General features: G+C 40.6%; 1 protein-coding gene across 1 annotated transcript in view; it reads left to right on the top strand.

Moving 5' to 3' along the window:
- The first annotated feature begins 8,074 nt into the window (after window positions 1-8,074).
- The window catches only part of LOC101848524 (angiopoietin-related protein 7-like), a 7,139-nt gene continuing 213 nt past the window's right edge, over window positions 8,075-15,000 (top strand). Inside the window, exons 1-5 of the mRNA XM_013083160.1 lie at window positions 8,075-8,689; window positions 9,285-9,413; window positions 10,095-10,283; window positions 11,891-12,048; window positions 14,321-15,000. The exon at window positions 14,321-15,000 is cut by the window's right edge and continues 213 nt beyond it. Coding sequence (XP_012938614.1) covers window positions 8,075-8,689; window positions 9,285-9,413; window positions 10,095-10,283; window positions 11,891-12,048; window positions 14,321-14,759 — 1,530 coding nt within the window. The 3' untranslated portion in view covers window positions 14,760-15,000. The remainder of the gene's footprint in view (window positions 8,690-9,284; window positions 9,414-10,094; window positions 10,284-11,890; window positions 12,049-14,320) is intronic.

Consider the following 15,000-nt stretch of genomic DNA (forward strand, 5'->3'; position numbering starts at 1 on the left):
CCCCCCCCCAGAAATCCATTATCTCAGAAATTTGCGCAAATGATAAACGCCCGAATCCTGCTTGCCGCCACAGATCCGCTTAAAGAGACCCGTCTCATTATAATTCCCTGCAAACCTCATTTTTGTCACGACGCGGTGGAATCAGTCGCTCGTCAATTTTTGGGCATGTTGAGTTATTGATATCATCTGAAAGCTGATTTATTTGACTTGCTTTCAATGACATAGGTATCCATCTATCTTGAATAGACCTGCATGTTTGCCGACAATCGCAAAATTTTCAGACAATCTGGTTGAGGCTCACATGCAGGTCTACTTGAATAGAACTCAAGCTTTGCGATTGAAGGAAGTGAGGTCGCCTGGTTTCAATGGTGAAGTTAGCGAAAAAATGGCTACCAAAGTTTGGTAACTCCAATAGAAGGTAAAGAGACCTGGAATACAGAAAAATAACATTCACATGGAAATGTGTTTTTATATGAACAAAAAAGAGGTTGAGCCAAAAAATAAAAATTGGATACAAATTTCCGAAATGGCCGAATAATGCCTGTTTCTCCGATTTCATTATTTTGACGAGAGCCTGATTTCACCACACTGCCTCATGCATATTTCTGTTTTCTGTGCGTTATCTTCTGGCACCAATCTCCCCCGCCCTTCCCCTTGACCCCATCCCCAAAACTGCGGAGGACCCATCTACAGAGTGCTAGCTAAAGTGAAAAGTGCTGTTTCAGTTGTTTTTTGTTTGGTTTCTTTTTTTGGTAGTTTGCGTTTTCTGATGTTGTTGTTGTTTGTAAAAGTGTCTTATCACTATTGTATGTTGGTGAGGCTAGCCTATCCTGTATAAATAGACGCCAACTGAGCTGCTCTACCATATAGAGGCAGCGACTGTAGCATACGTAAGCTATAGTTTGTTCACTTACTGTAGGGTAGGTAAGCTATAATTTGTTAACTTACTGTAGGGTAAGTAAGCTATAGTTTGTTCACTTATTAGAGGGTAAGTAAGCTATAATTTGTTCACTTACTGTAGGATAAGAAAGTATAGTTTGTTCACTTCCTGTAGAGTAAGTAAGCTATAGTTTGTTCACTTATTAGATGGTAAGTAAGCTATAATTTGTTCACTTACTGTAGGATAAGAAAGTATAGTTTGTTCACTTCCTGTAGAGTAAGTAAGCTATAGTTTGTTCACTTACTGTAGGATAAGTAAGCTATAAGTTGTTCATTTACAGTAGAGTAAGAAAGCGGATTTTCTTTACCTCTATAAGAACGTAGAGGTCACTTCTGTCTCATCAGCCACAAACCGAAGGCAACGTTACCATACATTTTGAACCATGACAGTTGTTTTTAAAAAAATCAAAAACACAAATGGGGGCTCTCGTGGCCTAGAAGTTAGGGTGTTGGCCTCTCGTATAAAGGTCCCGGGTTCGAATCCGGGTAGCCGCTGAAAAATTTTCTTCTCTAAAATTGTCTCGTTTCACCTCCTTTCCTGCGCTCTGGCAATGTTCTGTTGTCTGCTTTCGCCTCCCCTTTCTGCCCCCACCCCCTCTCATCATATTTTGTCCCCTCCTCTGGGCCCCTGATTCTGCACCCTTTCTACTGCTACTCCTTGGCTCTTTCTTACTGCTGTCTTTCTGCCACACTAATTACCTCCTGGTAGGAAAGATATACTATACACATAGCCTTCTCGGACAAGAGCGAAAAATCTCGGAGAGTGCGTGTGCAAGTGACGCACGTTAAAGATCCCTTGGTGATCTAAAAATCAATAAGAGGAGGCTTCGGCCGCCGCCCGAACAAAATTCAAAATTTCCTACCTACTAAAAAAGTGTAAGGTGTCCCCCCCCCCCCCCCCCCCCCGAAAAAAAAGTACTCATGTTGTTTGTCGTTGTAAAATTTTGTAAAATTTAGAACAGAGTAGGAACATATTTTTGCTGTTAACAATATTATGCTTCTTTTTTTTTAAATCGCCAGCAAACAGGACAACATCCGACTATGTCCAAAAAAACGTACGTCTTTTCTCAACTTTGTCTAAAAAACAGCACGTCTTTCCATTTCCTTGTCTATCTTGACATTACAATTTGCCGCTGTCTCTCTTCTGGGAATTGCCAGTCGCGCGCGGCTAAACGTCGCTTTGCGCATTGTAAACTATGATAAAGGCCGATTCACCTGGGGCGATGTGCGGCTCTGCTACTTCTGGAAAGAGAAGTGTAAGAAAAAACAAATTTACAGCTGCGACAGACTTTTTCCGGTGTCCTGCAGCACAATGATCAACACACTTACTGTAGAAGTCGCTGAGGTCAATTTACCTTTATTATGTGAGAGGTGTAACTCTCATGAATTGAAAATGAATTTCACTTTATTTTCTACTGTCCAAGTTGTGTCCATCAAAGGAAATTGTTAATTCCTCCCAGCACGACTCGGCCCACTGATAGAAATAAGCAATGTTTGACCCACGATAAGAGATACATGCACAACCTGTATCTTTTCATTATGGAAACTGTATTTAACAAAGTGGTGTTTTCTGTGATTTCAAGAGGGTTAATGGCCTTAAACACTGAATAAACTTATTTACTTACTTACTGCTGAGAAATTACTAGGTGCTTCCTACACTTTAACCCTATCAATACGTCGTGTTTTACAATCGTATCCAAACGACGTGGGGAACTCTGTGCCACTACTTTCAAAGAGGAAATTTACTAGGTTAATCCAATCCGTACGCTTTGCATAGCAGACTGTCAAAATTATTTTTTTGAAAAATACTGAAAGTTTCAAAGATATCTTCGTGCTAGAAACAAGAAGTATTCTAAAATATGAAGAATACAACCCCGGGGATACAAAATGACCCCAGGGTGTACGGATAGGGTTAAGAAAAAAAATGTAGCTGAGTGTTTGTATAATGTAGTTTCCTCATAAACCAAAAGAGGGAAAATACCAACCACCTCGGTTTGATACGATTGTTGTGATGTTTTAAAGCAAAAATACAAAGCGTTAAAGGATTTTCATATTTGGAATTTTCAATTCAGTTTTCTTTACAGGCAATTATACAAAATAAGTGGAGCAATTCTATCTTCGGCAGTTACTTTGGGTAAAAATAAGAAACGTAAATGATGTGAACAATTGTAGGGGCATTAGTCTACTGAAGGTCCTTGGTAAATTGTTGTCTTGAACTCAAGTCCACAGCAATAAGCAGATGAAACTGACCTCAACCTTGAGTCACAGGCAGGTTTTAGACAATGTTATTTTACAATAGATCATAAACATATAGTACATGTATTTTCTTTCCAGCATTTAGATTTTAAAAAATACATAGATACATATATACCTAAGCTGAGGTAATTTTCTGGGCACTATTTAATGACTTTAAAAAACCCGGGTGATCCAACAAAAAACAAAAACAAAATCGATACAGCTTTTTGGAAAAAATTTTCCTCCACTCAAGTTTTGCGTTTCAAATTGGAACACAACATTTGGAAGTCAAAAGCAATTCGTTGGACATTCATTTTAGACAATACCCATTTTCAGCTATGTCCCCATTTTATAGCATGACGCACTAGTTCGCATTAGGTCTACCATTAACAGTCCCAACGTCGCGCTATATTGCAAGCTACAGTAGTTTAACAGGCCAACATTAATTTGCAGATAGTTTTTCTCAAGTTGCCTTTGCCTGCTGTGATCATGGTTAAGATTAGTAAGGAGCAGAGAGCTTTTTGCATTGAACATTTCCTCACCGCCAACTCATTTCGTAAGTTTCGCACAAGGTACGGTAGCAATGCTTTGATGTCAAGGGTGGAAATGGTCCATCCGTTAGGACGTGTATAGAATCAGAACAAAACATTCCCAGACAAAGCGACCACTTTAGATCAAACACACACCGTTGGCACCCCTTTTAAACGTCACCAGGGTGCAGAATTCGAAAGATGAGCCCCGTGAGACGTCTGTCTGTAGACGATGTCTGCAGTAACGATCCCAGTTTAAGCATTTATTGTAACATCTGTGCAATCCAAATAAAGACTTCAGGAAAAAATGGCACAAGTCCCAAAGTCAAAATGTCCATCCTAAAAAGCTTTATTTAAGATATCAAAAGAACTCAGTGGACAAGCCAAAACAAAAATCTTGCCAAACAATGTTCCAATGGAAACACTGCCAGACAAATTCTGTACTTACTTCCATAACAAGGTTGTCCAAATTCGGCAAGGATTAGACTCAGAGAACAAGACAAGTAACATCCCAATGTCTGAACCATTTAATGGTGAACCCCTTGAAACGTTCAAGTCAGTTAGTCGTGAATTTGTGAAAGACACTGTCATGGTATGCCCACCAAAATCCTGTCATTTAGACCCAATGCCTACTGACTTATTGCACAGTCATATTGACGATGTTATTAATGTTATAACTTCAATTGTAAACACATCATTAAGCGAGGGTACAGTTCCACCATGCTTCAAAACAGCATCTATCTCACCTCTGATTAAAAAGCCTGGCCTTGACCCTAATGACCTAAAGAACTACCGGCCACTATCACACTTACTTTTTCTTTCCAAAGTTTTGGAAAAAGTTGTTTTGCACAACTTAAAGACCAACTCACAAAGAATAACTTAGTTGAGCCATTTCAATCGGCATACAGAGAAAACCACAGTACTGAGACTGCTTTGCTCAGAATTGTCTCTGATCTACTCAATGCTGTAGATGAGAGTTTGATATCCATTTTCTCACTTTTAGACCTGTCTGCAGCTTCTGATACTTTAGACCACAACATCATGTTGAGTCGTTTGTCGGACGTGTTCGGAATATCTGACACCGTACTTGAATGGTTTCGATCTTACCTCAGTGATAGATCATACTTTGTTGTTGTTGAGGGCATTCAATCCTGTCATCAATTGCTAGAATTTGGTGTGCCCCAGGGGTCAGTACTAGGACCTGTGCTGTACACTATGTACACCCTTGGTCGTACCATCAGACACCATTCCATGTCCTACCATATGTACGCAGATGACACACAACTTTATAAGTCTGCAAAACCCAACAAAATTCAATCTCTGTTAAAAGACACCTCAGAATCTTTTGAATCTGTAAAAGCATGGATGACTGAAAATAAAGTGAAATTAAATGATGACAAAACAGAAATCATGCCATGCTCAACCAGCTCAAAAATAAATGCTCTTGTTGTAGAATGTCTCACCATTGGCAAAGGTACTGTCGCTTTTTCAAACAAATATTTTTTTTTAGGAGTATACTTAGACAAAGACTTGTCCATGGAGACCCAACTTAACCATCTATGTAAAATTTCATACAGAGAGATGAGAAGAATTGCTCACATAAGGAAATTTCTTAGCACTGATGCCACCAAAAAACTAGTGTTTGCCTTCATTTTGTCACGCATTGATTATTGCAATTCACTGTTCGCTGACCTACCCGAAGAAAAAATTGCAAAACTCCAACGCATTCAAAACAATGCTGCCAGGCTAGTATTATAGCAATCAAAACGCCATATTGTGACTCCCCTACTTAAAGAGCTCCATTGGCTTCCACTGAAAGCGAAAATTGAATACAAGTTAGCCCTACTATGCTTTAAAGGTCAAACTAAGCTGTCCCCCCACACCCATTCAAGAACTCATTGTACCATACACACCATCACGTGAACTAAGATCCAGTGGCTCTAGACTAATTTCAACACCTCGTGTGTCACTGAAGAAAAATGGTGAGAGAGCTTTTTCTTTTTCTGGGCCAACAGTTTGGAACACTCTCCGTCATGATTTGAGGAGCGAAATAAAACTTGATACTTTCAAAAGGGGACTCAAAACACATCTATTTAAGAAATATTTTAATTAATGGACAGTACCTTTGCCTTTTTGTATGAGCATTTTTTATTGTCTGAAAGAATGTTGCTGTCAAAAAGTGCGCATATTATGAATTTGTATGGTGTTAGTATGAATGCGTTTTTAATCTCCTATGTACGCCTTGGGCCCATGCTGTGGGGGAAGGCGGGATACAAATAATGCTCTCATTATTATCATCATTATTATTATTATTATTATTATTATTATTATTATTATTATTATTATTATTATTATTATTATTTTACATTTGTCTGTTTTGGTCAATTATCTGGCTAGTTCTAATTTGTTCACCACACCATATTTTGTTTGAAACAGCTGTAGCCACATACTGATAGCACGTTCCAAACAGTCGAACGAAGAAAGAGTGGCAGTAGTCCATATTATTATTATGGACAATTATTGTAAGAAAAGCCATCGTCTCCAACATTTTTGAAGTGACTAGTGTAGACAGGCCATCTTCTTCAGCATTTTTGATGTGACCAATGCCGTCGAATCGGTGGTAAGCTGGCCAACTGCTTTAAAAGGGGGGGGGGGGGGGCTACACCTGAAGGCTATCTCGCTTATTGCTGGACCGAATTTTACCACATTTCACACATATAACAAGCATAGTAGGGAGTCTTAAAACCCGCAATCAAATTTGAGAAAAAAGTTTCGTTTCCATGGATACGGCGGCCATATTGGATTTTGTTGACATGTCTTACGTAAAAAATACCGCACTTATCGCTCATGGAAATTAATTGGGTTTTTTTTTTTTCATGCGTGTTAACAAATATTAAATCTATAAATTTTTCAGCTGTTTTTTTCGTAAACGAATTAGAAAATTTTAAATAATTTTTTTCCTGAGGTAGCATTTAAGTTTGCAAAAAATCCGTGAAAATCCACACTCCAGACTCCAGACACCACCAACATAAATCTATTCCATATATCAAAAATTCAACAGACAAATATTTAGTATTACATCTTTTCTTCATTCTGTGAAAATTTCATGAAGATTGGATCAAAAAAAGGTGAAGTTATTCAAAAAAGTATAGAGAAAAGTCGCGTTTTGAGAAAATGGCCGATTAAGAAAAATATATTATTGACTTTATGAGCAAATGGCGGTGACAAACATGCCTGGTATGAAAAAAAAATCAGTGTTTTTTTTTTTTGGGGGGGGGGGGGATTGGGGGGGGGGGGGTTCTTATGCGATGAAATAGTTGTAGGAGAGGCTTAGGAAGCTTAAAAATGCCTACAACTCAAATTCCATAATTTTGAGCCGAATCTTGACTTTGGGGGGGGAGGCCCCCCCCCCCCACCCCCACCCCCACCCCCACCCCCACCCCCCTTTTAAGCAAGCTCTGGTAGCAATTTCTTCAGGAAAGACAAAAAAAAAAGAAAAAGAAAAAGAAAAAGAAAAAAAAGACAGCAACAAAAAACAAACAAAAAAACAACAACAACAAAAAACATCAACAACAAAAGAAAAGCAAATGTTTTAAAATGGTTTCATTAAAAATAAAGTCAATAATTGTATCCTCATTATGTATTTTCTCTTGTTTAACATAATTAAAATTATTCTTTAAAAAAACAACATTTCTGGAGCACAAGCAACCTCTACCATAGATTAAAAGACATCAAAGAAAAAAAACAACACATTCGATTGTTAACACGTTGCCCCAAAGGACGCCGGTCGGAAAAACGTTGCTGCCATTTTCTCCTTTTTGACATGCGCGCTTATTAAAGTTTTCCTTTCTGAATGGTTTGTGTGGCATTTGAGGTTTAAAAAAATCAGTTTGTTTACAACAATTGCAGTAATTCTTTTCTTTTTTCTTTCTTTTTTTTTGGGGGGGGGGGGGGGGGGGGGTGTCGAGTAGACCTAGCATGAGTGCTGCTTCTTTCTTACGCCATAATGAGAATTCGGGTGATGAATGAGCTAGATCTAATATTTTCAGTCCTGATTCTCTTTCCTTTTTCGGTGGACATGCTGTCATCACTTTCAATTTTCTCGGTATGTTGACAATTTCATAATGGTTGGGGTATTTTTGCCGAGATACAGGTGTAGTACTGATGTAGCCCATCCGTATCCTGGTCCATGGGGACAAGCGTTGTGTGCTCTGCGCGCTGTGTGGGTGGAAAATGTTAAATCTGACCAGCTAACCGATGAAACTTTTTCTTGTTGGAATGTTTTGTCTCAATACACGTATTTTTTGTAGACTTCCCAGCAAAAGTGCGCGACAATCTTTGTGTATAGAATAGCCAAGAGTACAAGAAACATGGACGCCACCTGGACATTCATCCCCAAGCTTATTTTAGCAGCGGCCTTGGTGATGTCTTCCAGAGCATGGCATCTCAATGTGACGTCATCAGAAATCGACGTCGGTAGGACAGCGCAAGTTTCCCTGAATTGTTTCAACCCCTATCAACAGCAGGACATCACTGACCTTCTCATGATGAGAATTGAGAAAAAACAGCTGACCGGATGGTCCAGTGTCGCGGAACTACGTCACGGCGATGTGGACGTCAGACTCACAGCCAATGACGTCACCGCCACGGGCAACATTGTCTCTGGGGCTAATAGCTTCATGCGGCTTACCTGGCCACTGGCAACCAACGACACGATCGGTCTTTACCGTTGTGACGTCACTTTTCTGAATTCCCACGGCAGCGTCGGGTGGCAGAAAGGCCTACCGACTTCCATCTCTCGTAAGAGTGACGTCACTTTTCAGATCCTGAGCGAAATGGTGGAGGAGACCAAAAGACAGTGCACACAGCAAAAACAAGACATCCAGACATACGTAGCAGCGGCCGTAGAGGAGAACAAGAGACACTGTCTGAAGGAGAAACAAGACGTTCTCCAAAACATGACGGCCATGCTCAAGGCGCTTGAAGTGAGCTTCCTTAGCACTAAATTGGCTAATCTTATTATTTATTCCATAATCCTGACCAGTACACATTTCTGTAAAGCGCTTAGAACTGTGTGCACCCCGTAATGCATACCAGAATAAAGGCTATAAAATGATGGTGGTTTAGTTATTATTATTGCCATTATCATTATCATTATTATTTGTTGTTATTATTATTAATTTTGTTATTTTTATTATTATTGTTATATATTATTATTATTACATGTATTATAATAATAATAATAATTATCATTATTATTATTATTATTATTATTATTATTATTATTATTATTATTATTATTAGTAGTAGTAGCAGTAGTAGTAGTAGTAGTAGTAGTAGTAGTAGTAGTAGTAGTAATAGTAGTAGTAGTAGTAGTAGTAGTAGTAGTAGTAGTAGTATTAGTAGTAGTAGTAGTAGTAGTAGTAGTTATTATTATTATTAGTATTATTATCATCATCATTATTATTATTATTATTATTATTATTATTATGACGTCACTTCACTGTACAGACACTGAGCCACACGGTGGAGGTCAACAAGCGAGAGTGCCCTCACCAAATGCTCTCCCAAAAACGTCAGATTCTGGAGACCGTGACGGCAGCCTTGGAGAGGAACCAGAGAGAGGTTCTACTGCACAGTCAGCGCCTCCTGGCAAACACCTCGGCCAGTTTGGAGCAGAGGTTGAGCGATGTCGAGGACAAGCTATGGGTGAGAATCTCTCACTGTTGGATATCTTCCTATACTTTCCTATACTCTCATTGTTGGATATCTTCCTATACTCTCACTGTTGGATATCTTCCTATACTCTCACTGTTGGATATCGTCCTATATTCTCACTGTTGATATCTTCCTATGCTCTCACTGTTGGATATCTTCAGGTTCTTTCACTGTTGGATATTTTCCTATACTCTCACTGTTGGATATCTTCCTATACTCTCACAGTTGGATTTCTTCATATACTGAGGAGAAAAGGTGCACTCGGGAGTTGTGGGATAGTATTATGTGGAACTGAAACTGTATTGTCTATTGATACACTGGTTGGTGGAGTATGTGATGAACTGGTTGATGGGGTATGAGATAAACTGATTGATAAAGTATGTGATACATTAGTTAATGGAGTATGTGCTACATTGGTTAATGGAGTATGTGATAAACTGGTTGATAGGGTATGAGATAAACTCATTGATAGAGTATGTGATACATTGGTTAATGGAGCATGTGATACACTGGTTGGATAACTGGGTGATAAACCGGCTAACTGTCTGGGTAGTAAACTGGTTGACTGATCAATGGATAAACTGAGAAACTGGCTGCATGACTGACACAAAATACTTCACGGAGTCCCAAAACTCTCTCGCTCGCTCTCTCCGGAGTAAGCTGGCTTGATATATCCGCCAAACTTTATATCTCGCCATTTCCCACAGCCGTTCATCAAATTCCTCTCTGTGGGTTTCTCTCCAGCCCCAGTCGTGCGCTAGTGTCAAGGGTTTCGGTCCTCGACCGGTGGTCCTTCTCTCCAGCGGCCAGCGTGTCGTCTGTGACACAGTGACGGACCAAGGTGGATGGATCGTGATACAAGTGAGTGCAGGCTGGTACAGTACAGCTGAGTACTGTCATAGTAACATACAGGTGAGTACTGTCATAGTACCATACAGGTGAATACTGTCTTAGTACCATACAGGTGAGTACTGTCTTAGTACCATACAGGTGAGTGCAGGCTGGTACAGTGCAGCTGAGTTCTGTCTTAGTGTCATACAGGTGAGTACTGTCTTAGTAACATACAGGTGAGTGCAGGTTGGTACAGTACAGGTGAGTTCTGTCTTAGTACCATAAAGGTGAGTACTGTCTTAGTAACATACAGTTGAGTACTGTCTTAGTACCTTACAGGTGAGTGCAGGCTGGTACAGTACAGGTTAGTGCAGGTTAGTACAATACATGTGGGTACAGGCTAGTACACAATAGTTGAGTACTGTCTTGGTACCATACAGGTGACTACGGGCTAGTACAGTATAGTTGAGTACTGGCCGTTACAGTATAGGTGAGTACTGACTAGTACAGTACATGTGAGTTCTGTCTTAGTACCATACAGGTGACTACGGGCTAGTACAGTATAGTTGAGTACTGGCTGTTACAGTATAGGTGAGTACTGACTAGTACAGTACATGTGAGTACTGTCTTAATACCATACTGGTGAGTACATGCTAGTACAGTATAGTTGAGTACTGGCTGTTACAGTATAGGTGAGTACTGACTAGTACAGTACATGTGAGTACTGTCTTAGTGCCATACTGGTGAGTACAGGCTAGTACAGTATAGTTGAGTAATGCTAGAACAGTACAGGTAAATGCAGGCTAGTACAAAGCAAGTGATTCAAGATTATTTTACTGTAATAAAGGCTGGTTGTTGCTCAACGATTTTCCAAGCATTAAAACCAATTGTGCGTACAGTACACCATACGTGCCTCCACAAAGACATAAAATGTGAGGGGTCGTGGTGAAATCAGGTGCTCGTCAAAATCGAAAAAATCGACGGCATTTTTCCACAAGTTAGGCAGTCTTTATTGATTTTTCTTTCTTTTCTTTTTTGGGCTTAACACCTTTTATCTCCTTTTAAACACTATTCTTTTGTGGATTTTATTGAATAATGTTTATCAAGGGCATAAACAGGTACATTTGCTGTTTCCAAGAACTCTCAAGCTCTGGGAGTGACCAAACTTTGGTGGCCATTTTCTCGCTAATTTTTCGTCTGAAACCAGGCGACCCCAACCTTCTATAATCGCATTATCTCAACTTCTAGTCAAGATAGACTGTACTGTTTTCATCAAAAGCAAGACAAATAAACATGCTTTTCGATGATACCAATAATTCCACATGTCCAAAATTGACGACCGCCTTATTCCACCACGTCGCGACACATATGTGGTTGCAATGTTTCAACGTGTCTTCTTCTCAATAAACAAGAAACAGTAAATGTAGTAGGACAAACTCCCAGGATACAATAGCATTGAAACTGTCTTTCGACTCACAGAACTGTCATGAAACATTACTTGTAACTTTAGACTAAGAAGTTTTACTTTAGAAGTAGCTAAAAGCTCAGAAGATAACTCAAACAATGTGGTTTAGCACACTAAATGGCACTAACCCTTAGTCAGGGAATGGCATAATGTCCTTTTGTATGTTCTGCAGAGACGTGTTTCGGCCGACGTGGACTTTTTCCGTGGCTGGGAGGACTACAAGAACGGATTTGGAGACCTCCACGGAAACTTCTGGCTTGGACTAGAGAAAATCCACCAGCTGACAAGTCAGGCAAGTTGTTTACGATTTAAAATTTACTGCAGTGGACTGTTCTAATCATGTGATGGTGTACTTACTTACTTGAATACTTGAATGTAGAACTGGGGTCTTAGGAAGACGGGCTGCTCTATACTTCCTCGCCCCTCTTCATAAGGGTCCATTTCAGTGTAGGCAACCTGATTGTCTCCATCATCAGCTGGTTGTTGTAGCGTCTGATGGGGTCACGCAGCCTGCTCCTCCTGCCTTCACCAGACCTTACTCCTTTCTCAATCACAATCTCCTTCGTGAAGGAGTCCTCTTCACGGCTACTGGCTAGATGATCTAGGACAAGGGCCATTACAGTTGGAGGATCAAGGGTAAGCGCCGTCTCTCTATGTTTGCGGAGCCTGCTATCTGCTCTTTCATTTCCCTTGACTCCTGCATGTCCTGGGCAGAAGATCCACTGCAAGTGTCTGATTTTGCTCTCTTGGATTGCCTTACACCAATCTGCATAGAGGCTGCCGGTCAGGATCATATCCAGAGTACTCATTGAGTCTGTAACAAGGGAAGCCTGCTGGTTTCAATTAGTGTGAAGCCATTTCAGAGCTTCAGTGATGGCCTTGATCTCCATGCACACGCTTGATGTAATGAGGCCCGTTGCCCCAGATGTCCCCTGGATTGTTACTCCTTGACTAGAAGCCGTGTAAGCCCAGCCTGAGTTGACCCCACGCTGAACAGAGCCATCACTGATGGTGTAATACAACCTACAGTCCAAACCACGTGACAGGGTAATACAACATACAGTCCAAATCACGTGACAGGGTAATACAACCTACAGTCCAAACCACGTGACAGGCTAATACAACCTATTGTCCAAACCATGTGACAGCACGCCCATCGCTTTTGTTGTTGTCGATGTACGTGTTGCTGTTGTTGTTGTTGTTGATGTTGTTAATGTACGTGTTGTTGTTGTTGTCGTTATTGTTGTTGTAGTTGATGTATGTGTTGTTGTTGTTGTTGTTGTTGTTGTTGTTGTTGATGTTGATGTAGTTGTTGTTGTTGCTGTTGTTGTTTTTGTTGTTGTTGTTGATTTTGCTGTTGTAGTTGTGGTTGTACACAAACAGATTTAACTTGTCAGTCTTTAGGAAGTTAGAGAGGGTTAGGGGGGGGGGTGGAGCATACACTGTTGCAGTCCTTTAGGCCACCACCTTAGCTCCTTCACTGTGGACTGCCGCTGTACAGGGTCCGTGCCCGACATACACGTCCTGTCTTTGACAGATTCTGTACCTGACACACATGTCCTGTCTTTGACAGATTCTGTACCTGACACACATGTCCTGTCTTTGACATATTCTGTACCTGACACACATGTCCTGTCTTTGACAGATTCTGTACCTGACACACATGTCCTGTCTTTGACAGATTCTGTACCTGACACACATGTCCGGTCTTTGACAGATTCTGTACCTGACACACATGTCCGGTCTTTGACAGATTCTGTACCTGACACACATGTCCGGTCTTTGACAGATTCTGTACCTGACACACATGTCCTGTCTTTGACAGATTCTGTACCTGACACACATGTCCTGTCTTTGACAGATTCTGTACCTGACACACATGTCCTGTCTTTGACAGATTCTGTACCTGACACACATGTCCTGTCTTTGACAAATTCTGTACCTGACACACATGTCCTGTCTTTGACAGATTCTGTACCTGACACACATGTCCAGTCTTTGACAGATTCTGTACCTGACACACATGTCCTGTCTTTGACAGATTCTGTACCTGACACACATGTCCTGTCTTTGACAGATTCTGTACCTGACACACATGTCCTGTCTTTGACAGATTCTGTACCTGACACATATGTCCTGTCTTTGACAGATTCTGTACCTGACACACATGTCCTGTCTTTGACAGATTCTGTACCTGACACACATGTCCGGTCTTTGACAGATTCTGTACCTGACACACATGTCCTGTCTTTGACAGATTCTGTACCTGACACACATGTCCTGTCTTTGACAGATTCTGTACCTGACACACATGTCCTGTCTTTGACAGATTCTGTACCTGACACACATGTCCTGTCTTTGACGCGCGGTTTCTCACTGATGTCTTTTTAATTCTATGAGTAAATACACAGCCCCTCTAGACACACTTTAAGACAGTTCTAAAGCAGAGGACATGGTCCTCATCTCAGGACACCAAGTTGAGAGGAAATCTTTGGGAGGACCAGCATTGAAACTTGGCACAGATTTGAACCTTTATCATCTGTGTCACTGCCAGGTTCATTATCACCAGAGACATAGCCATTGGATTTTGCATGCGTTGAAGCCACATGAATCTACAGCTGGTTTTAATTTTCTACGGGTTGTTTTCATTGTCTTTACGTTTTCATCACCAGGTGAGACACGAACTGAGGTTCGATTTGAGATTCCAGGGAAAAAACTACTACGCCAGCTACGACAAGTTTTCGCTGTCTGGAGAAACAGACAACTATAGGATTCAGATTTCTGGATTTTCCGGTAATGTTGATGATAACATGGTTGGTCACAACGGTCAGCCGTTCTCTACCAATGACCGTGACAACGACTCATGGGAAAAGAACTGTGCCAGTGTGTACCACGGAGCTTGGTGGTACAACAACTGCCATTCCGTGAACCTCAACGGACTGTGGGGCAGCACAGGTGGCGCTAAAGGATTGAGGTGGAAGAGTGTAACAACGGGCTCGGTTTCCTTCAGCGAAATGAAGATTCGACCTTTTGCTAAGTGACAGCTTCACGAGACCGAATTGTCCTGCTGAATATGTACCTAGATGTTTGCGTGTCTGTTTGTTCGTTTTTGTTAAACACAGTATGAAATACACAGAAGGAATTGGGAAAACGTCAAATATCTTGGACGTGTTAAATTTCGTATGTATGTACCATCGTGTCAGGTCATTTATTTATATTAATGTTAAAGATAAAACAACCACTGGTAAAGATACAGAATCATATCAATTGGTATTGTACAGT

The sequence above is a fragment of the Aplysia californica genome, unplaced genomic scaffold, assembly GCF_000002075.1.
Source record: "Aplysia californica isolate F4 #8 unplaced genomic scaffold, AplCal3.0 scaffold00215, whole genome shotgun sequence".
Lineage (NCBI taxonomy): Eukaryota > Metazoa > Mollusca > Gastropoda > Aplysiida > Aplysiidae > Aplysia > Aplysia californica.